Raw genomic sequence first — 24,669 nt, forward strand, 5'->3', positions numbered from 1 at the left:
GAGCACTAGATTTGTACTTATATTTACGGACACAAGTACAGAAGGGATATGTCATTTGCAAAGAATATTCAAAAACCAGTAAGGCTCCTGAAAGTAATACAAATGAAAAGCAGAAATTATAAATACAAAATTGGCTTTTGGATGTCACTATGTTCCATTTTCCAACTAAAGACAAAAGCAGCTCAGAATTCACATACTTTGATTACATTTTTATGTTATACTCAATGCTAAAAAAGGGACCTCAATGGTACACATCATCTCTCCAAAAACAGGATACTAATGAACAAGAATAATAATATAATAATAATAATAATAATATTTTTTAAAAGAATCAAACAAAATACACATTTACACAATCTAGCGGGTGTATTCACACTTTTGCATCTTTGTTAAGCATTGGCAGGATAGTTTGAACAACAAGTGGAATCATTGCTGAGTGTGAAGCAAGTGATGGCAGCATTTCAAAAACTTTTAACTGCAAAAAGAACCAAAAAATAAGAGAGGAAGAAAAATAATGTACATATGATGAGAGACAAAAGAACAAGGTAATACATGCAATAAGTGTCATTACAAAAGGGAGAAATTACCAGCATATCATGGCAATTGACATCATTTCTTCTGAATATAATAGTGTAAAACATAATTATTAGCAACAAAGGAACTCCTAGTTTGGGATCCATAATGGCAATGGAAGACAAAGAATGGACAGAAGCAGCCCCCATTGATGGATTATCAATAAAACATTGAGAACGGCACTCAGTAACAAGGACATCTCTGCAAGGTAGACATTGAAACACAACTATAACTCCATTTCACAAAAGCTAAAAGGTTATACCATTCAGAAACACTTCCTGAGAATGCGAGAGAGGTAATGAAGATTTTTGTTGGTCAACAATTGACAGACAGAACTCTCTTAAATGGGAAACCCAAGATGCTGGTCTATCATACATTATTTCACTTTGATTCAATCCCGGTAAAGTCAACTTCATAAGGCAAGTTCTGGAAGAAGATTCTCCATCCTGAAAAAACATATATATTTCTTAAAGTCTATTATTGCTGGGGTAGAAAACTAGATATAGGTACAATATACTATTTGACTGCCCTTTCCTGCTGGTCACATAAATTGTGAGTTTGCATATATTCACTCAGGACTACATCATATAAATGCTTCTGTCAAAAAGTCACTAGTACAAAATATGAAAACAACGACCCTTTATTTAGTGCGGCTTTGCGTTTAAACGCATTTGTAAAAAATGCGGTGGCATTTTTGTAATTAAATTGATTTACAAATGCGGTCTTATCCTAGAACCGCATTTGTAAATCAATTTTACCCTAAAAATTGAAGCGCGCCACTAGTTTTCACTTTCACTTTCGTCTTCTCCGCTCTTCGTTTCAACGTTCTCAGCTTCAGTTCCCTTTGCATTGTAAGTTTCAGCTCTCTCCGCTCTTCGTTTCAGTCGTTTGTTTTCGTTTTCGTTTTTGCATCATTCATTATTCACTTCCTTGGCATTGTCATTTTCGTTTCCTAACTCGTTTTTGGCATATAGCTGGTTACTGTTCTATTGGTTTCGCTGTTTTTTTCTGCTCCGCCATCGCCACAGCTTCCGCCACCGCCACAACTTCCGCCACCGCCTTCGCCTTCGTCTTGTGCCTCTGCCACTCCGATCACCATCAACCTAAAGGTTGGTGTTGTATTTAATATTTATTTAATATTTTGAATTTATATTGAATATTTTGAATTTATATTTAATATTTTGAATTTTTATTTAATATTTTGAATTTTTATTTTTCTGTATTATAATATATATTTAATTAATAACTAATACAACTTGGAATTCATAACTAATAACTAATAATTTATATATTTGTGTGTATTTTGAATTTTTGTATTATATAATTTCTATTTTCTTAAATTTATATTATATATTTAGTTAGTTGTTAATTACATTTTAATAAAAGTTTTATGTTATGTTAGTTATTGTTACTTTTAGAATAGAAATATCGTGTTTGGATTGAGTCCGGGGGTGTTCGACCCTCGGCAAATGTGTGAGATTGAATAGAATACTAATTATTAGAAAATCCTAACTATATTCCAGAATATATAATGGATCGAAGTTGGATTAATGCTTTTCGTATAAGTGATGAGTACGAAAGGGGAGTAGAGGAATTTATACAATTTGCGCAGCGTAACGCGATTATTAGTGGTCATGATGGAGCAAAGATCAGGTGTCCGTGCGTTAACTATTTGAATGGAAGGATACTGGATGTGAATATCATGAGGGAACACCTGCTATGTGATGGGTTTCTTCGATCTTATACAACTTGGACATGGCATGGTGAATTATTAAATTTACCACGTGTTTTCGTAACTGAAGAATATGTGGGTTCTACCATGGATGAAGCAGTACACGATGATGGAGATGATGATCGATTGGAGGACATGATTCGTGATGTGGGAGCTGAGTGTTTTGCAAAAGCGCATGGATATGAAAGTATGTCAAAAGATGCAGAGACTCCTTTGTATCCTGGATCAACTAACTTCACACGGTTGTCGGCGGTGTTAAGATTGATGAATTTGAAGGCAATAAACGGATGGACTGATAAAAGCTTCACGAAATTGCTCCAGCTGTTGAAGAATATGCTTCCAAAGGGAAATAGTCTACCTAATCGTAATTACGAGGCCAAAAAGATTCTTTGTCCAATGGGTATGGAGTACAAAAAGATACATGCATGTCCTAATGATTGTATATTATACCGGAAAGATTTTGAATTGTTGAAAAGTTGTCCGAGGTGTGGGTTATCACGTTATAAGTTGAAACAAAAAGATGTTGATTCTATTGATGACATGGAAAAGCATGGACCCCCAATGAAGGTTATGTGGTATCTTCCCATCATTCCAAGGATGAAGCGTTTGTTTGCAAACCCATATGATGCTAAGAATCTTAGATGGCATGCAGATGAGAGGAAATGCGATGGCATGTACCGACATCCAGCTGATTCTATTCAATGGAAGAAATTTGATGATGACTTTCTAGAATTTGGTAAAGAATCAAGAAATATCCGACTTGGTTTAGCTACAGACGGAATGAATCCGTTTGGTAATATGAGTACAAATCACAGTTCATGGCCTGTATTACTAGTTATTTACAACTTACCTCCTGGATTGTGCATGAAGCAAAAATACATGATGTTGTCTATGATGATATCCGGTCCGAAACAACCAGGGAATGATATTGATGTTTATTTAAGTCCCCTAATTGAAGATTTGAAGTTAATGTGGGACCAGGGTGTCGAAGTATTTGACGGCTTTGCTAATGAAACTTTCAAGCTTCATGCCATGTTATTTTGCACCATCAATGACTTTCCGGCATATGGTAACTTATCAGGTTATAGTGTTAAGGGTCACAAAGCGTGTCCAATATGCGAAGAAGACACTGCTTCTCAACAATTGAAACATGGAAGGAAAACAGTATATCTTCGGCATCGGAGGTTTCTTAGAAGTCATCATCCTGTTACACAATGTCAAAAGATGAAAAAATTAGTTTTTGTCAATGTCTAAAGGGTGTGAAAGTGCCACAAGGACATTCCTCAAATCTGAAGAGCCTAGTGTCAATGCAAGATTTTAAGTTAATTGGGTTGAAGTCTCATGATTGTCACATCTTGATGCAACAGTTGTTGCCGGTAGCTATCCGTGGGATCTTACCAAAAAATGTTAGACACACCATAACCCGTTTGTGCTCATTCTTCTCTTCCATCTGTTGTAAAGTCATTGATCCCTCAAAACTAGATGAACTTCAAAATGAAATTGTTGTTATCTTGTGTGAATTGGAAATGTTTTTTCCTCCGTCTTTTTTTGACATCATGGTTCATCTAGTGGTGCATCTAGTAAGAGAGGTTAGATTGTGTGGACCAGTGTACTTAAGATGGATGTATCCTGTTAAGCGGTATATGAAAATTTTGAAAGGTTATGTGAAAAATCATTATCGTCCAGAGGCTTCAATTTTTTTAAAGCATTAATTATATTAATGATTGAAAATATGATTTTTGTGTACTCTTGCAGGATTCCTTGGAATCCGACGGTAAATTTGTTGCTGAAGGTCGTCACGATATCCTGGTTGAAGCAATTGGACGACCTGAACACTCTGGTCGTGTTCGTGCCGCTGGACAAGGGGTCGGAATTAAACTTTATTTTGGAGTTTCAGAACGACAGCCATCCTCCTCCTCCAAGAAGAGTAAGTTACGTGAAGAAATAATGGAGGAGATGAGAAAGGAGACTGATTTGATGTGGCTGGAGATGAAAAAGGAGAATGATCGAATGCGACAAGAGTTTCTATCGCAACAAGTTTGTGCTGAGTCGATTGAACCCCTTGTTAGTCCCACTCCCAAGAGCACAAAGGGGAGTTGTGCGGCTCCTCCAACATCAGGGGATGATATCAATGGGCAGACAGAAGATTGTGAGCTACTGGTAGTGGGCGGCAAACTTCCTCGGGTGGTGGCACTTGGAAAAGTCTATAAAAACGCCACCACCTTACATAACGTTCCTCTCTCCCCTGATGTGGCGAAGGTAACAGTTGAAAAAGTACGATTTCCTGATGTTCGTGTTCCACTACCTTCAGATGAGGTAACCACTGTGGCCGATGCATTTCAGACATTCGTTGCTTGGCCCAGAGAGCTCATTCGATCTATGCCCGAACCTCATGTAATAATTTCGTTTCATTATATTATTTTTTATTTATATTTATATATTACATATAATTTAATACAAATGTTGTTTATCTTGTAGAAACCTTTTCAGCCACCAAGTCCGAAAAAGAAGCGTGAGGTTCCAGTTGACGATCCTATGGCTTCCCTACGTCTCATTGCTAGTCAGATTGGCAATGATCCTTTTCCAGTTCTGTGGGATAATACATTTTTTTCAAATAAACACAGAACTGCCACCGATGATTTACAACACAGATTTATAAGAATTTATATCTGGGAAACAGGAGCTCAATATAAGTATAATTCAATTTTTTATGATGTAAGTATCTTTACCTATTATTCAATTTACTTTATGTTAAATTATTATTGATTATGCTTTAACTAAAAACTTGTAGGTTTTTGCATAGAGTCTGTATCACTGAGGGGAAGGAAAATATGTATGGATTCTTAGATCCTGCATATACTAATCCCGTTGGACCAAACTCAACTAAGACTCAAGCATACATCACTAACATCCTGGAAAAAGAGGGAAAACAAATTTATTTATGCCCTTATATTAATGAGTAAGTTTAATTATATGTCATCAATTATTATTATTTCATGTTTTAAATATTTACTAACTCTTTTCATTGATCATATAGGCATCATTGGCAGTTACTTGTCTTATCAATGGTTGATAAGACTACTGTGTGGTTCTGTTCCCTACACAAAAAGATTCCCACAAAATTTAAGGATATCATTGATACGTAAGTACAGTATAAACTTAACTTTGTATGTTACTAATTAACCATTTACTAACGAGGTTTTTTGTATTAACCAGTTCATGGCGTGGATATAACATCCTAAAAGGTCGATCCAGTTCAAATAATTTGAACTACATAAGAGTAAAGGTTTGTAATTTTTTTCTTTCTCTATTATCATTGTTTATCAATATATTAACATATTACTTTTTATTGAATTATAGTGTAATAAACAACCAGGAAGCTATGAGTGTGGCTATTACATTATGCAATGGATGATTACCATTATAAGACTAGGTGTTAAAACTGGTTGGAAAGAGGTATATGTTAAATCATTTTTATAATTCTTGAACATATATATATCTAGAAACTAATTTATGTCAACTTTGCAATGCAATTATTCACAGAAGAAACACCAATGAGTGAGGAAGGCATTTCATATGTTAGAGATTCTTGGTCCACATATTTCATTAATTTTTATAACTCTAGCATAGGTAAACAATAGTGGTTTTATTATATGTAATTTGATCACTTGTAAATGTACATTGTGATGATTTCAATTGATTACTACATTTCTGTATTTGTCTGGCTGGGTTTGATCATTATGCAGGTTATTTAAATATATGGTTTCTGCACAAAACAGAGTGAACTTTAAAAAAAAAAAAGCACTATTTACAAATGCAGTCTTGGTAAATGACCGCATTTGTAAATGTGAATTCACTATTTACAAATGCGGTCTTGGTAAATGACCGCATTTGTAAATAGTGATTTATGAATGCGGTTTTTACCAAGACCGCATTCATAAATCCTAAACCCCAAACCCACTCCCTAATTCAGAATAATATATAAATGCGGTTATTATAGGTAACCGCATTTGTAAATGTGATTTATGAATGCGGTCATATGACCGCATTTGTAAATGCCAGATTTACGAATGCGTGCTGATCAAATGCGGTTCTATGACCGCATTTGTAAATTTAAAATAGCCGCATTTGTTTTACATATCTGCACTAGTGAGTATATACAATTTGCATAGATAATATAAATAAAAGTTTAAATAGAAAAATGAATGATATGCCAGACAAAATACTTGATACCACAGATGACGCAATCTGAAAACTATAATTCCTGGTGTGCTGAGATAATGAACTCCCTCCTCAAGGATTAGTTTATCTTTTGGAGCCACAAACGGTAAAATAAGAAATCACTCACATTTGAATTTTCTCTAAAGAAAACACTCTTCTTTGTATTTCTTTCTGTGGTGCATTTTACAACTGAGAGAGCATCCTATTTATAGGCTTTAGGAAACTCTTCTAGAAAAATCTTCATTATGGCCTTAAAATCCCACTAACAACATAAATAAAATCCCACTCATAACTTTTGACCTTTTACATATCCAAACTCTCATTCTACTCTTTTCTAGTAACTTCTAATTTTAAAACCCACAAATTTCATTTAAAGTTCATTCAACAAAACTCCCCCATAAACTTAAATGTTTCTACCATCCATCATGCCAATCATCTTCTTGAATTTGTCCAAAAAGACTTTCGGTAGCGGTTTTATGAAGATATCTGCAACTTGATCCTGACTTGCCACATGCACCAATTCCACACTTCCTTTCTTCACATGATCACGAATAAAGTGAAAACGAATGTCAATGTGTTTGCTTCTTTCATGGTTCACTGGGTTCTTTGCCAACTCAATTGCTGATTTGTTGTCAACTTGAATGACAGTTGCACCTAGTTGCTTTAGCTCCATCTTGCTCAACAAGTTTCTAAGCCATATAGCATGACATAAACACCAAGATGTTGCCACATATTCAACTTCACACGTCGATAGCGTCACGATCGATTGCTTCTTTGAAAGCCAATAAAATGTTGTGTTGCCCATAAAGAATACATATCCCGATGTACTTTTCCGATCATCTATGTCTCCGCACCAATCGCTGTCAGAGTAACCCACCAACTTGTAATCTTCTGCTTTTGAGTAGAACAATCTGAGTGATACAATACCTTGGATGTACCGTAGGACTCGCTTCAATGCCTTCCAATGTGAGTAAACCAATTCCTACATGAATCGACTTATGATGCCGACACTTAATGAAAGATTCGGCCTCGTGCATGTGAGATAACGAAGGCTTCCTACCAAACTTTGGTATCTACTTGCATCGACACGTTCTCCTCCATCGAACTTTGAGAGTTTTGCACCTGGTTCCATTGGTATTGATATTGGGTTGCAATTTTCCATCTTGTACTTCTTCAAAATCTCCTTTGCATATGTCTCCTGTGATACAAAAATACCCGTCTCTTTTTGTCTAACCTCCAAAACTAAGGAAAAACTTCATCAATCCCAAATCTGTCATCTCAAATTCTCGTCTCATTGTGCCCTTAAACTCTTCTATCATCTCATTATTGTTACCCATAAAAATGAGATCATCAACATAAAGAGCAACAAATATCATGTTACCTCCACTATTCTTTGCGTAAAGAGCATGCTCGTAAGGACATTGCTTGAACCCGTTCTCCTTGAAGTATGTATCGATACGAGTATTCCATGCCCGCGGTACTTGCTTCAACCCGTAAAGTGCCTTCTTCAATTTTAGCACTTTCTTCTCCTCTCTGGTTTTCGTGTACCCAGGTGGTTGTTCGATGTAGACTTCTTCTTCAACCCAGGTGGTTGAGCCGCTTGGGAAATGAGCAATCGAATTGTCTCCATTCTTACAATGAGAGCAAACACCTCATCGTAGTCAATTCCCTCCTTTTGTTTGTATCCCTTCGCTACGAGTCGCGCCTTGTACCTCTCTATCTCGCCATGAGCATTCATCTTTTCTTGAATACCCACTTCACACTAATGGGTTGACTTCCCTCTAGCAATTCTGTTAGCTGTCATGTGTTGTTGCGGGCAATCGCTTTAATCTCCTCATCCATGGCAGTTTGCCACTTCTTGTCTCGCACCGCCTCTTCAAAACTGATATTTTCTGCATTTGCCAAAAGACATACAAGGTGTATCTCATTTGTCGAATCATACAAATGATGCAAACTTCGAATTTTAGGTTGTCGTGGTTCATCTTCATCAGCGGTTGTTTCGGAATTTATACTTGTCGGTGCAACAACTGATGATTCTCCAACTTCAATCATAAGCTCTGAAGAATTGTTCCAATCCCATGTTTCATTTATTCGCACATCACAACTCACCATCACCTTCTTGCTTATCGGGTCAAGGAGATTGTATCCTTTTGTCTTCTCATCATACCTAATAAAAACATACCTTTTGCTTTTGTCTTCGAGCTTCGTTCTTCGTTGATTTGGCATGTGTTCATAAACCACACTATCAAACACTTTGAGATGAGAAACTGTTGGCTTTTGTCCACTCCATGCCTCTTGTGGTGTTTGATCATCTAACTTCACTTGTGGACATCGATTTTGCACATAGATGGCGCATTGCACAACTTCTGCCCAAAATTCCTTTGGCATCTTTTTGCTCTTAAGCATTGATCGAACCATGTCGAGAATGGTCTGGTTCTTCCTCTCGGCCACACCATTTTGTTGAGGAGTGTATGGTGCAGTTAGAAATCGCTTTATGCCTTGCTCCTCGCAATACTCCATGAAAGTCGTTGAAGTATACTCGCCACCTCTATCAGATCGTACAACTTTGATCAGTCTATTAGTTGCCTTCTCCACCATCACCTTGAACTTTTTGAACACCTCGAATGCCTCGGATTTTTCCTTCAGAAAATAAACCCAAGTCTTTCGTGAGAAATCATTGATAAAGGTAATGAAATACCTTTTACCGTCGAAGGATTCTGGAGTAATTGGTCCACATATGTTGGTATGAATCAATTCGAGAGGTTGCTTAGCCCAATATTGAGCCTTCTTTGGAAACGAGGTTCTCACATGCTTGCTGAGCACACATTCTTCACAAAATTTTCCCTCGTAGTCCATTTTGGGTAGCCCGTGCACCATATTCTTCTTCGCTAACTCTTTTAGGCCACCATGATGTAGGTGACCAAAACGGAGATGCCACAGTGATGTCTTATCTTCTATGTTGACTTGCAAAAATTTTTCTCGTATGCTTCTCAAATTCAGCTTGTACATCTGATTTCTTGCCATCTCGACTCGAGCAACCAAACGCCTTTGCTTGTTCTTCAAGTGTAGTAGTCGATCTTTCAAAAATATCGAGTAACCTTTCTCCGTGAGTTGCCTCATACTCAAAATGTTGGTCTTAAGGTCTGGTACGTAATAAACATCTTGGAGTGACCCAATTAAGTCATCCTTTTGTAAGTAGCAAACCGTACCTCGCTCTTTGACCTCCACCTTTGGTGCATCTCCAAATGACACATGACCATCTTCAATCTTTTGCATATCTTTGAATAGGTACTCGTGACCGCACATATGGTTGCTTGCTCCTGAGTCGAGGTACCACAGAGTGTCACTGTTAATGTTGACTTCATCTTGAGCCATCAAGAGAACACCTTCATTCGTTTCGTCTTCCAAGGCTAGGTTGGTTGTTTCTTCTATCTTTATATCAGCACGATAATCTTTATCAAAATGCCCCATTTTACCATAATTGTAACATTTTTCAGAGTTGCAATCCTTCGCATAGTGACCATATTTGTGACATTTGTAGCACTCGATGTTGGAATAATTCGATCGGTCGCCTCTTCCACGTTCTCTTCCATGCCAATTTGGTTGGCTCGACTGTTCCTTCTCCTTATAGTACCCTTCATGACTGTTTCCTTTTCCACCACGACCGTTTCCACAACTTCCACGACCACGCCCTCTATTTCGAGAACTTTGATGATAGAGTACCTTTTCGTCTTTGATTGACGCCTTGGTTTGAAGTGCTTGCTCGAGTGTTTCCTCCTTCTTCTTCTTCTTCCGTTGCTCGTGTGCCTCGAGAGAACCGACAAGTTCGTCGACTGTGAGCGTCGCTAGGTCCTTTGACTCTTCTATTGCGCACACAATACTCTCAAAATTGTCGGTTAATGTTCTCAAAATCTTCTCCACAACTCGTGCATCGGTCAACGTTTCACCGTTTCGGTTGAGTTGATTCACCACAGTCTGTACACATGTAATGTAGTCAGATACACTTTCCGACTCCATCATCTTCATGCTCTCCAACTCGCCATGAAGAGTTTGTGGACGCACTTGCTTAACTCGATCAGCTCCTTTGATCACCTTTTTTAAGATATCTCACGCTTCTTTTGAAGTAGTTGCACTAGCAATCTTCTCAAAGCCCGATTCATCAACCGCTCGGAACAACATGTATAGTGCCGCCTTATTCTTTGATCGCATCTCTTTCAACACCTTGGTTTGAGCCGCCGTATAACCCGTGGTATTTGTTGGTTCTTCGAAACCTTCTTCGACCACCTCCCATGCATCTTAAGAACCGAGAAGAGCTTTCATTTCAATGCTCCGATTATCATATGTGGTCGCCTTCGATAACCGTGATAGCAGTATTTGACCCATCACATTCGTCATTGGCTCTTGATACGAAATTGTAAAACAAGCAATCACTCACACTTGAATTTTCTCTAAAGAAAACACTCTTCTTTGTATTTCTCTCTATTGTATTTCTTTCTGTGGTGCATTTTAGAATTGAGAGAGCATCCTATTTATAGGCTTTAGGAAGCTCTTCTAGAAAAATCTTCATTATAACCTTAAAACCCCACTAACAACATAATTAAAATCTCACTCACAACTTTTGAGCTTTTACATATCCAAACTCTCATTCTACTATTTTCTAGTAATTTCTAATTTTAAAACCCACAAATTTCATTTAAAGTTTATTCAACACAAACATGTTGGCAAGAGCTTCTCCAAAAGGTGAAGCAAATCAGTTGTCAATCCTTTAACAGATTTGGAAGGGGAAGACATGAGACTAAGAATGGGAAGAAGAAACAAAGTCTCTTCAAATAATAAAGAGAATTCAGTCCCGCTTATAACAGCATCTGCATCGTTAACAACAAATTATTACAATAAATAAGTTATAAAAAATGATGATACTAACAGCAGTATCAAATGAGCATACTTAGTGGGATTATTTTATGAATTCGAGCAGAGAGCATTTTACAGAAAGAGTCAAAAAGAAATGTTTCAGTGGAATCATATACAGGTGGTGTGCATATTGTAAACTTAGCCCTAGTGCCAAGTACCGCCAAAAATCCTGAACCCAATTCTTTGCAACTAGACAAAGAAAGATTATGCAAGACCAGTATCCTGGAAAATTCACAAACATCTTTTCCATGAAAATATGAAATATGAACACTTTAGAGATTGACTTAGAACTAGATGGAAAATGAAAAAAAAAAAACAGTATCCTACATGTACAAATGCATTCGACTTGCATGCATGCATAAACCTCATAATCGAGACAGCTATAGAAAAGGATCAAGAGAAGGAGTTTCAGTATAGAAATTTTTTCGTGTTGAAGTTCTGATTGAACAATGATTATGAATAATGATACAATAGTTGATAACAAACCAGGTAACCATGCTAACCCAATATCTTTCTGTACAGTTAACAAGCGCATAAAGAGTTCACATACGGGCTCATGACCACCAGGGTGCCATTGAAGACATGTAGATAGAGAAAGAATTGTTTCCAGAAATTCAACAGCACACAGTTGAGCTTCAGTTATCAGCTGCTAACAGGGATCAACAAAAATACAAGGGCAAGGCATTAATTAAATTGAAGTATAAAACATCATCATAAAAGCAAGGAACGCAAATGAGAAGTTTAAATTACAAGGGACATACTGATTTCTTTCCAGCCAAAGATTTCAGTACAACTATATATGCCTCCACCATATGTTCTACAATAAATATTAATTTCCTGTAGTCCTGGGAAGGTCCGAAAACAAAACAGCAACAAGATAATCATTTCACTCCACTTATCACTAAACTAATAAAACAAAACGAACAAAGAACTAATTTAACACAACATATCCAATGCTTATTCTCGTAATTACACTTACTTCAGATCCTTCATGCGGAAGATACTAAAGGCATTCAATTAGCAGCTTAAAAACAGGCATGGACTCATGTGGAAAAGAGCAACAGAAAGTCACCATAGAAGATACCAGTTGCATGCAAACGAGGAAGAGGATGACTCCAAAACTAACAATTTTATGATTGCGACATCTAACAACGGCCTTAACACTTGCAGTGATGATTTCTGCGCGATCCTTAACATTGTGAGAAATTGCAGGCAAAAGCAGTCAATGAGGGCACATTCGCAGTCACAGCCATTCTTTGGAACCTTGCTCGGAAGTTAACTAGTGCATCAAGTTATACAAAATTCTCAGGGTTTATTGTTTTGCTCCCTTGTCAACTACAACCATGTTTTCACATGATAACAGTGATCCATCACAACGCAACTTTTTCTATCAAACCAATAATATAATGCGCATAAATCAAATAGTTCATGAAAAGTATCATTCTCCCTCTCCATGTCCTTCCCATTTTTTTTTCTCTCACTGAACTTCCTCAATTCAAAACAAACGCACACTCATTTCACTAATTATTATAATCATAGTTTCTATCTTTTAGCTTCTTCGGCCTAACAAGTGTATGTTTGGATGAAATTTATTTCGCAAATATTTTGATCAAACTTGATTTTGAATTCTCATGATTTCATCACAAAAGTAAATGAGAAGTAAATCTTATAATATATTTTTTATCCGACATAAAGAAAAACTACTTCAACTCGGTCAATTTCCGAAGGTGGTATAATTTGCACGTTGAGTGTGGTGAGTGGCTAACCCTAACGAACGGAAGAGTCTGAGGGAAGAAGAAGAAGCAGAATGTGTAGAGGCATTGTTGCGGAAATCGTGGCGAGCGAGGAAGCCCAATCCCTTGACGAACACAGGCAGCGGGTGAAGTAGATGGGTGCCTGTTAATTGTTGTTTCAGTTGTATATAAAAGCAGTAGTGCTTTGAAACTTCAGAATTCAGTGAAAGAAACTCAAAATATATTTACAGACTTGTGAATTGGTTTAAACTGGCCTTGAAAAGGTTCGTGAGGCATCATAGTATAGAAGGGGTGAGTTTCGCAGTGGTTGTTTGATCTGAGGTTAACATTGACTTGGTTTTTTATTGCAGATAATCGATTATCATTGAAAAAGAACTAAGTGCATAATCGATTATGGTTTAAAAAATAATGGATAATCGATTATGGTTTAAAAAATAATGGATAATCGATTATGCTCGTGGCATAATTGATTATTGTTATGTTTTTGTCGAGCATAATGGATTATGTTATATGTGTTAAAGTGAGGGTAATCGATTATGTGTTTGATTAATCGATTATGTGAGTTGTTTAACTGTTGAAAAATAATCGATTATGTATGTGAATTCTTTGGATAATAGATTATGTGGATTTTTTAGCTGTAAAAATAATCGATTATGTCTTTGAATTCTGTGGATAATCGATTATGTTATTTCTATAAGGCATGGGATAGTCGGTTATGTTAAATTTTTTTCTAGATTTTTGAATTTTTGTATTGCTTATTTTTGTTTTTTTAGGCACAGCTTTGTAATGTATTCTTGTGGTGCTCTTGTTCATCCTAGTTGAATTGATATTCTTCTTCGGTTGTTCAGGTTCTTTTTTATTTTTATATGTATTTTTTGTTTGTGTTTTAAATTTTTGGTTTAGATTTATATTAATTTTTTAAGATTATGATTTTGTAATTTAATTTGTTTAAGGTTTAGAGTAGTTATTTGTGTTAAAAAGTTAGTAAATTAATTTTCCATGTTAAGTTGTTTATGTCATTTATTATTATATTTTTGAAGATTTTTATTTTATGGAGAAAATTTTAATTTTAAATAATATGTGTAGATAGTTATTATTTTTTTTAATTGTTTATAAGAAAAATATTTCTTTATTTAAAATGAATATTTTTATAAAATAGAAATAGATATTTGTAATGTGTACGGTTTTTATTTTTACATTTTACATAAATTATTAATCTTATAAATTAAAATAAATGTTGTAGTAACTAAAGAAAGCAAAAAAATTTAGATAAGAAATTTGAATTTTTAATAATAAATGTAGATAGTTATTATTTTTTGAAACATTTAATTCTTTATAAAAAATATATATTTATTTATTTAAAATGAATATGTTTCCAGAATGAAAATAAAAATTTGTAATTTGTAGTGTTTTTTTATATTTGACATAAATTATTAATGTTATAATTAAAAAAATTATAGAAAATGTTGTAGTAAATAAAATAAAAAAAACAGCTAAAAGTCTAGAGAAGAATTTTGATTTTTAATAATAAATGTAGATAGTTATTATTTTGTGTACGTGTTAATTCTTTATAAAAATTTGAATTTTTTTATTTAAAATTAATATTTTAACAGAATGGAAATAAAAATTTATAATGTTTAGTTTTTTTTTTAATTTTACATAAAGTATTAATGTTATCATTAAAAAAATTATACAAAATGTTGTAGTAATTAAAAAAAAGTTTAGAGAAGAAATTAGAATTTTTAATAATATATGTAGATAGTTCTTATTTTTTTAACATTTAATTGTTTATTAAAAATAGATTTATTTATTTTAAAAATATATTTTTACTGAATGGAAATAGAAATTTTTAATGTTTAGGGCTTTTTTTTTATAGATTTTACATAAATTATTAATCTTATAGTTAAAAAGATTATAAAAAATGTTCTAGTAATTAAAAAAACAGATAAATTTTAGAGAACAAATTAGAATTTTTAATAATATATGTAGATAGTTCTTATTTTTTTAACATTTAATTGTTTATTAAAAATATATATTTTTCTTTTAAAAATATATTTTTACATAATGGAAATAGAAATTTTTAATGTTTAGGATTTTTTCTTTTAGATTTTACATAAATTAATAATCTTATAATTAATGAGATTATAAAAAATGTTCTAGTAATTAAAAAAACAGAAAAAGTTTAGAGAAGAAATTTGAACAATGTGTTTCCTCAATGAAAGATGGAAATCAGAATGCGTCTCAGTTGGTTGACATTGCTCGTACACAAGCAATCACAACACAAGATATAACTGCGAAAATTAGATGAAGAAACGACTTATATGCTGAGCATGTACACTATCATTATCGCCATGCATCGTACCAATTCTCTGAGTTTGATATTTGGGCAATGCTAGTGGAGCTTAACATCCAGGATGAACAAGTCATGGATCAATCCTACGAGTTTTTGTGTGAGCATCCAGAAAGAGTTAAGAAATTATTTGGGATGTCATATGAGCATCATATGACAAAGTTGTTTGCATTTATGATTAGGCGTTGATTTCATATATTTGTGTCCGCGTTACCTTCATGTCTTTCAGTTACATGTTGTAGTTTTATTTTATTTGACTTGTTGTGTAATTTGTCCATCTATGTTTGTTGTTGGATAATTATGATCACAAGTTTTAGTATTGTACTTGAGGACTTCTAGTATTGTCCTTTCTAGGGTAATGTAATATTTTGTTTATGAAGTTGTACTATTGTGTTTGATAACTTCTACTATTCAGTTTATGCTATTATCATAACTTTCCTTTACTTAAAATTGGGTTTCATATTTCATGTCATGAACATTTCATTTTTTTTTATATATTGTAGTAATTACGTTATACATGGCATCATCATCTCAGAAACGCCACAGAAACCGTAAGGGTAAAGCGCCAGCAGAAGATCATGTCGTTCCTCCTCCCCCAACAACGGGATTCAAGATACTTTACTTTAATACGACAAATGATGATGTTTGAAAATATGTTTGTTTCATGGAAGACTAGTCATATCCCCAAAAAAAGCTATGCATTCTCCATTTTTTGTTGCTCCAGGGTTTGAATTCCAAAACCTTTTTGAATTTCCAACGTTTACAACTTTCCTTGGAATGAAACTTCCAGTTTATGAGGACTTGGTTTGAGTGTTTTATACAAATATGAAGATGATCACACATCTTGGTGACATTGCCATTGAGATTTGTGGAAAGCGAATACACATTAATCAATTGGATTAGATGAACATTGTCGATCTCAGGTATGCCGGTGTTAAGTTAACCCCTAGGACGATCCCTGAGGAATATAATTATGATCGAGCCTGAGCATTATCGTCCATGATTCGTGAAGATGTTCAAAGTCAGAATGTCAGAAATGCCGATAGTCTGAAAATGAATGATCGACTATTACATTACACATGGGTGCATATCTTGTGCCCTCGTGGAAGCAACTTCGCACAACTATTAAATGAAGATATTTTCATGATGTGGTGCATCAAAAATAATATATTGATTAATTGGCTACATTACATCATGCAACACATGATGAAATGTTGAGATAATAACATGCCTCTGCCGTATTGAATTTTGATAACATGCATCTTGCAGGTTTATGACTTCGACTTGTCAAATGAGCAAGTAATAATGCTAGGCTGGAATCATTATTTTGGGAAAAAGAATATGACGAAATTAAATATATTCCTGCTCAATGGTGTATGGCAACTTGGTAGGCCTCAGCAGGATGACGAAGAAGATGATGAAGAGGATCATTGCCACAACAACATGTTGAAGGTGATCAACCTGAGCCAGCAATCCCCAATCAAACCGAATTGTTAACCCAAATTTTGTTCGGGATACAAAACATGAATACCCGAATTGACAGGGTTGATCAAAGGATGAACCAAGTTGAGGATACCCTGAATGACATTCGACGTCATCAAGGCCATTGGTTGTGTTATCATTATGTTATTGTTATTGTCATTGTTATTTTTATTTCTAATTTTCATGTTGAACATTAATGAATTGTTATTGTTATTGTTATTTTTTACGTTGAACATTGACAAATTGTTATTTAATATTAAGGTTTTATGGTACTTTTCATGCTACTTATTTACATAATCATATTGTTTTGAATGCAACTTTTTTAACATTTTATTTCTATTATGCATAAATCATATTTGGGTTCCATTACCTAATACGGAACTGCAACAACATTGGTTAAGTGGCCTTCAATGTCTGCGTATCAGAACACATCGTCCTCTAGTTGTACTAGTTGTAGTGGGCAAAAACGTGGTACTTTTACCCATGCTACTGGGAGCACAAATGCCTTTGTTGCTCTTATTTGTGATTGTAGACAGTTTGTTGTTTTGAGAATAGTAACAACAGAAAAAAATGCGGAAATTTTTTTTGGGGTTGTCCCAACTACAAGGTAAAATTTATTCAATTAGGTTTTGTACCGACCAGTCCTCGGATTCGGCGTTGACCATAGTCATGGCGGGGCCCCGAAGGGTGGGTCCACTGGGAGGTTGGGAGGACGGGCCAGTGTCTCGCGAAGCACGCGAGTGAGGGTAGCCGAGGAGGGGGCGACATCAAGGTGAAGGGCGTGGAGGCCTCAGACCTCGGTAACCCAAACAATAAAGATGGGCCGAAAAAGGTGGTTTCCAAGCCACACTCCAGTTAACAGTAAGGGAGAGGCCTAGATCACGGAGGGTCCATGCATGGGGTGTGGATGACGCGGTAGGGTGCGACACATTCAAAGAGCCACTGGGAAAGAGACGACTCGTAAGGGTCACGTTCCAGGGGTGATCTGCATGTATGGCACGTGAACGGCTAGGGCACTCCCAGGGCAGATGACCTTAGAGATTGGGCGCATGAGTTGGCACCCAAGTGGTCATCCTGTGGAGGTTGCACTCCGGAAAGGGAGTCTTACGCACTAGATGGCCCTCAGAACGGGTGTTAGTGACGCTAAGGCGCACCTACAATAAACCTAACTACATTTAGCGAAAAGGGGAGAAACACTAGGGTATATAAAGGGCAACAACCAACATAACAAGGTACACAATTCTAACGCGAAGTAACACACAGAGAGAATACACACACAGAGCTCTCAGAGTTAAGAGTTTTTGGTGTTTCATTGCACTGGAGTTTGACTTGAGCGTCGGAGTGCAAACGGCCGCAAGGGCGCCCTTTGTCTCTTGTTTTTCAGGTGATTCAATCAGAGAAGAAGCATGTAGGGACGCAGGGGTTCTTGGACGCGAGATTGTCGTAGGTGCATGAAGACGCTTTAGGTCAATCGGCGGGAACATTTGATGCCCACCGTGGGGCACGATCTAAAACGATTGTCCCAACCTCAAGAATTGAGAAAGATTCATCAAGAATCGATCAAGATGAGGAATACGAGGCAAGGATCTGCTGCGCCAAATGGAGGCGCAGATCTTACCCTACAACAAGTTATGGAGATGATGCAGGGCCTTCAAGAAGCGATGGCAGCGTCAAGAGCTGATCAAGAACGCATCCAGATTGATCTGGCTACGTCGCAAGCAGGAAACGAAGAGTTACACCGAACCAATGAAGAGTTGCAGCGTCATTTGCAAAATCAGGCAAGGGATCGTGAAGCGGAGGAACCAGAATGTGCTACACCTCCCATGGAATTACCCATGCCTTTTTCCCAGGCGATTATGGATGTTGTGATACCAACTACGTTCGTGGGACCGAAAGCCACGTTCACAGGGATGGAGGATTCAGAGGCCCATCTCACAGCCTTCCGTACGCAGATGATGCTGGTTGGTGTTTCTGATGCAGTAAGGTGTAAATTGTTCATGAGCACGCTGGTAGGGACGACGATGGATTGGTTCATCAGCCTCCCTGATGGCCACGTGACGTCATTTGCCCAGTTGTCGAAGTTGTTCAGGGAGCAGTACATTGCGAATCGCGCTCCCCCACCCAACTCTTACGATTTTTTCGACGTAAGACAGTACCAGGGTGAGTCGCTGAAGGAGTTTGTTAACTGTTTTGGGGCACAGGTGGTGAAGCTTAACACCAAGGATGAAACGATGATGGTTCACGCGTTCAGAAAGGGGATTTGTACAGGGCCTTTCAGTGAATCACTCATCAAAAATCGCTCCAAAACTTTCGCTGAGATGGCGTCAAGCGGTGGCTCACATCGCAGCAGAAGGGGAGGTAAATGAGAAGCGCGCGTGTGTTGTTCCCACGCGCCCACGAGCGTCGGCGCGTGCACAACCCGTGAGAGTGCGTGAGGCTACAACAGAAAAGAGGGCCCTCACGAAGAAGCAGCCTTACGAACCTAGGAAGCCTCAGACTAGGGGGCGCGCAAGGGAGAATAAGCCTGTGAGGCATAATTTTGAAGGATTTGATAGTTGTGCCCAACATAGCAGAGAGGTTGAAGATGTCGTCCAAGACTGTCAAGAAGCTAGAACCTCACAAGGAGGCTTGGTGCGAGTTTCACCAAGCGTTTGGTCATCCCATACACAACTGCTTGGCGTTGGGACACCAGTTGGACGAGCTGGTGAAGAGTGGGTTCCTAAACGACTACCTGGCAGAGCCCCAGAAGGCTGAGACCCTAACAACGTCAGGTGAGAACCAGAGGCATGAGATGCCCGTTCACGGCGAGATCCACACCATCTCGGGGGGTTTCTCAGGTGGAGGGTGCACTGCTTCTCAGCGCAAGAAGTATGCACCATCAGTAATGTCAGTAAAGGCGCAAGTGGCATGTGACGTTCTCGACATCAACCTTACTTTCACAAAGGTCGATCTTTGAGACGTCATTCCCCATGACAATGACCCTTTGGTGATTTCTGTGGTAACTGTAGGGAGGAAGGTACACCGAGTGCTAGTGGACCAAGGCAGCTCAGCGAATGTTATGTTTTGGTCTACCTTTAACAAGCTGTAGTTATCTCTCGACCAGTTGAGGCCCTACATTGGTTGTGTGTATGGCTTTGCGGGAGACCAGGTGGAGGTGCAGGGGCATTTGGAGCTGAGGACAACCTTTACGGATGGCGTTGCATCCCGCACGGAGAACATAAGGTACTCGGTGGTTAACGCTATCTCGACCTATATATTTTGTTGGGAAGGCCAGCTTTGAATAGGCTGAGGGCGGTAGGATCAACACGCCACATGAAGATGAGGTTGCCGGACTTGAGTGGGAAGGTGATAACCATCAAGTCGGACCAACAAGAGGCTAAGAGGTGTTATGAAAATAGCCTCAAGACCAAGAGGGGGTGTTCATGGTTGCAGAGCGCCCTACCAGCAGTGACGGGGACGCCCGTACAGAGATCTCCTGTGCAAAGAGCGTCCGGGGGAGGCGACCCGAGCCCGCAGGGGATATCGTGGAGAGGCGGATTGGGGCAGAATGTTCAAGCTTGGTAAGTCACTGGGCAGAGAGGAGCAAGACCAACTTGCTGGGGTGATAACACGACATCTAGACGCTTTCGCACGGTCCGCCTCGGACATGCCAGACATAGACCCAGATTTTCTGTGTCACCGCCTCACCATGGACCCCTAGGTCAGGCTCGTCCGCTAGAGAAGAAGGAAGTTCAATGAAGAAAGGCGGCAGGTCACAAAGGAAGAAACGAGGAAGTTGCTGAACGTCAGCCATATAAGGGAGATCCAATACCCTGAGTGGTTGGCCAACATGGTCTTGGTAAAGAAGGCCAACGGGAAATGGAGAATGTGCGTGGACTTACCGACCTTAACAAGGCATGCCCGAAGGACTCGTACCCCTTGCCAAGCATCGACGCCTTAGTGGACAATGCCTTGGGCTGTAGGATGCTTAGTTTCTTAGACACTTTCTCTGGGTACAACCAGATTAAGATGCACCCCAAGGACGAGTGCAAGACAGCGTTCATGACCGAGATGTCTTGTTATTGCTACACGGTGATGCCCTTTGGGATGAAGAATGCGGGTGCCAACTACTAGAGGCTGATGGATAGGGTCCTTGCACCCATGATAGGTCGGAATGTGCTGGCCTATGTGGACGATATGGTGGTAACCTCGCAGGTGAGGGATCAGCATGTGACTGATCTAGAAGAGCTATTTGCGATAATAGCTAAGTACTGGTTGAATTTGAACCCCGAGAAGTGTGTGTTCGAGGTGGAAGCGGGTAAGTTCTTGGGTTTCCTGCTCACCGAGCGTGGGATAGAGGCGAAGCCGGAGAAGTGCGCCGCAATCCTTGCCATGAGAAGCCCGGTCTCGGTGAAGGAGGTGCAGCAGTTGACAGAGTTGATTGGCGTCCTGTCCAGATTTGTATCAGTTGGAGGGGACAAGAGCCACCCCTACTTCCAGTGTTTGAGGAGGAATAGCCAGTTCGTGTGGACCGAAGAGTGCGAGGAGGCCTTCCTCAAATTAAAGGAGTATCTGGCCACCCTTCCCGTGTTGTGCAAGCCACAGTTGGGCACGTCGCTCCAATTGTACTTCGTTGTGACGGAACGGGCGATCAATTCGGTCCTCATCCAAGAGCAGGACCAAGTACAAAAACCAATATACTTTGTAAGCAAAGTATTGCAAGGGCCAGAGGTGAGAAACCAAACCCTAGAGAAGGAAGCCATGGTCGTGGTGTTCTCGGCTAGGAGACTTTGTCATTACTTCTAGAGTTTCACAGTGGTGGTGATGACGGACTTACCTATCCGGAAGGTGTTGCAGAAACCGAACGTGGCAGGAAGGATGGTGCGTTGGGGGTGGAACTTTCGGAGTTCGATGTCCAGTATGAGCCCCGAGGCCCCATCAAGGCTAGGTATATGCGGACTTTGTGGTGGAGCTCTCCTCGGTGGATGCACAGCAAGAGGAGGAAGCCAACTTCAGATGGGTGCTCTTCATGGATGGATCCTCCAACCAACAAGGTAGTGGAGCTGGCTTGATCTTGGAAGGACCAAACCGGTTGTTGATTGAGTAGGCCCTAAGGTTCGCTTTCAAGGCCAGCAATAATCAGGCAGAGTATGAAGCCCTCATAGTCAGGATGCTTTTGGCTAAAGAGATGGGAGCGCAGAGCTTGTTGGCAAAGAGCGATTCCCTTTTAGTCACAGGTCAGGTGACCGGGGAATATCAAGCCAAAGATCCACAAATGGCCGCGTACTTGGGGTACGTCCAGATTCTGAAGGGCTCGTTCGCAGTGTTTGAGCTAGTGCACGTCCCAAAGTGTTTGAGCTAATGCACGTCCCAAGGGAGCAGAATGCCCGAGCTGACTTGCTAGTCAAGCTTGCCAGTTCGGGCAAGGGGATAAGGTAGAGGACGGTCATACAGGAAACCCTCAAGGCATCGCAAACATTCGTTGCTGATAACATGGTGGGCATTCATCAGGTCAGCACGGCTAGAGAAAGGACGAGGATTCATCGGTCGTTGACTCAGGAGACGCTGAGAACGCCCAATGTAAGCCCTTACCCGGTCTTGGAGGGGGAGCCAATGTAGATATGCATAGTTGAGGGTGACACATGGATGACACCCTATAGGCACTATCTAGCCGATGGGATACTTCCATTGGAGCCCGCGGAAGCCAAGAAGATAAAGAGGAACTCCGCCAAATACACCCTCGTCGACGGGAAGTTGTTCAAACATGGGTTCACCCACCCGATTTTGGTGTGTGTGTGAGCGGAGACCAGTGTACACGAATAATGGCAGATCTCCACGAGGGGATTTGTGGTAGCCATGTTGGAGGTCGGTCCTTGGCATCGAAGGTCGTTCGTGCAGATTATTACTGGTCAACAGTGAGAGAAGATTGCACGAGGTACGCCCAGCAGTGAAAGCATTGTCAACAGCACGTTGACTGGCACAATGCGCCGCCAGAAGAGTTGAGGTCGATTTATAGCCCGTGGCCATTGCACACATGGGGAATCGACATTTTGGGGCCCTTTCCTTTGGCGGTAAGACAGATGAAGTACCTTGTAGTGGCCATAGAGTACTTCACGAAGTGGAAAGAGGCTGAGCCAGTAGCACAGATTACAACTCACTAGATCCAACACTTCGTGTGGAAGAATATAGTATGCCGCTTTGGTGTGCCGAGGCGTCTAGTTTCTGACAATGACACACAGTTTGTGGGCCAACAACTGAGCAAGCTGTGCGCAAAGGTCGGAATAAAGCAAGTGTTCGCATCAGTTGAGCACCCCCAGACAAATGGGCAGGTTGAGTCTGCCAACAGAGTCCTACTCAGGGGCCTGAAGAGGAGGCTTGAGAGGGCCAAAGGGACCTGGGCAGAAGAGGTTCCTAGAATAGTGTGGGCTTACCACACCACACCTCAGTCCACCACCAGAGAGACACCCTTCAGCTTAGTGTACGGGTCGGACATAATGATTCCAGTAGAGATCTAGGAGAGCTCACCACGTTTCCAGAGTTTCGTGGCGGAGGAGTCCAACGAAGAGAGAAAGGTGAACCTAGATCTATTGGATGAGGTTAGAGAGTAGGCAAGAATTAAAGCTGAGGCGCTAAAGAGAAGGGTGGAGTACAAGCACAGCTCGAAGCTGAGACCCCGCCAGTTCCAGGTCGCCGACCTGGTGATGCGGAAGGCTCACCCATATCAGTTGGAGAACAAGTTGTCCCCCAAGTGGACGGGTCCTTTCAGGGTGACGGAGGTCCTTGGCAACTGGGCGTACAGACTTGAGACTTTGGAGGAGGCGCAATTCCTCGTACTTGGAACGCGGCCAATCTCAAGTTTTATTTCAGTTGAACTCTAGCATTGTACACAGTTTCAAGACGACGCTCTTTTTCCCTTTTTAGGGGTTTTTTTAACGAGGTCTCCCAATAAAATTTCGATTGAAGTATATTCTCAAATTTTTTGTGCAATGCAGTGACGAACTTGTCGTTTTGGTGTTTAGACACCTCGAGAGGGAATGGCAGCTTCCGTTTAGGACGCCTCCCCCTCAAGTGTGGGCGCCAAGTGCGAACAGCAAGATTCGGCCAGCGATGAACCTGTCGTTTTGGTGTTTAGACACCTCGAGAGGGAGTGGCAGCTTCCGTTTAGGACGTCTCCCCCTCGAATGTGGGCGCCAAGTGCGAATAGCAAGGTTCGGCTTGTTGAACCAAGTGGTGTTCAAGCTTTGAAGAATCCGAACCCTTTGAAGGATGTTGAAGGCCAGGTTGTGCTTGTTGTAATTGAGCTGTCTTAGATAGGATCTGGGGTAGATTGTTTATGTAATCCACTCTTGATTGAATCCAAAGCATAGGCATTCTCAATCTTTTTAAAAAAAAGTGTTTTTCAAACTAAGTGAAAAACAACCGATTGTTTTGTCGAAACAACCGATTGTTTTATACTTAGGTGTTTTTAGAAAAGATTGAAAACTGTTTTTATGGTTGACTTGCTGTCAAAACCAAAACAACCGATTGATTCGTGGAAACAACCGATTGATTGTTTTGGTACCATAACAGAAAAATGGTTTTGTGCTTTGACTGAGCATTAAATGATTTTCTAACTTTTTACGCTCCAATTTTTAATGCTTTGACCTATCTTTAAATGCAATGAATAG

The 24,669-nt window shown here is 39.3% G+C and overlaps 1 protein-coding gene across 1 annotated transcript; it reads left to right on the top strand.

The window, feature by feature from the left end:
- Positions 1 to 18,684: 18,684 nt before the first annotated feature.
- Positions 18,685 to 19,979, top strand: LOC137829178 (uncharacterized). Its single transcript, XM_068635972.1, has 2 exons — positions 18,685 to 19,381; positions 19,579 to 19,979. Exons 1-2 carry the CDS (start codon positions 18,685 to 18,687, stop codon positions 19,977 to 19,979), a joined length of 1,098 nt encoding a protein of 365 aa, XP_068492073.1.
- Positions 19,980 to 24,669: the final 4,690 nt, after the last annotated feature.

The sequence above is a fragment of the Phaseolus vulgaris genome, chromosome 7 (genome assembly GCF_000499845.2).
Source record: "Phaseolus vulgaris cultivar G19833 chromosome 7, P. vulgaris v2.0, whole genome shotgun sequence".
Classification (NCBI taxonomy): Eukaryota; Viridiplantae; Streptophyta; class Magnoliopsida; order Fabales; family Fabaceae; genus Phaseolus; species Phaseolus vulgaris.

Excerpts from the sequence above, each read along its gene's own strand:
- LOC137829178 (XM_068635972.1), top strand. The coding sequence starts at position 18,685 with ATGGCAGCGTCAAGAGCTGATCAAGAACGCATCCAGATTGATCTGGCT. Across the intron at positions 19,382-19,578 it reads ACATCGCAGCAGAAGGGGAG|TTGTGCCCAACATAGCAGAG; the intron begins GTAAATGAGAAG and ends AGGATTTGATAG.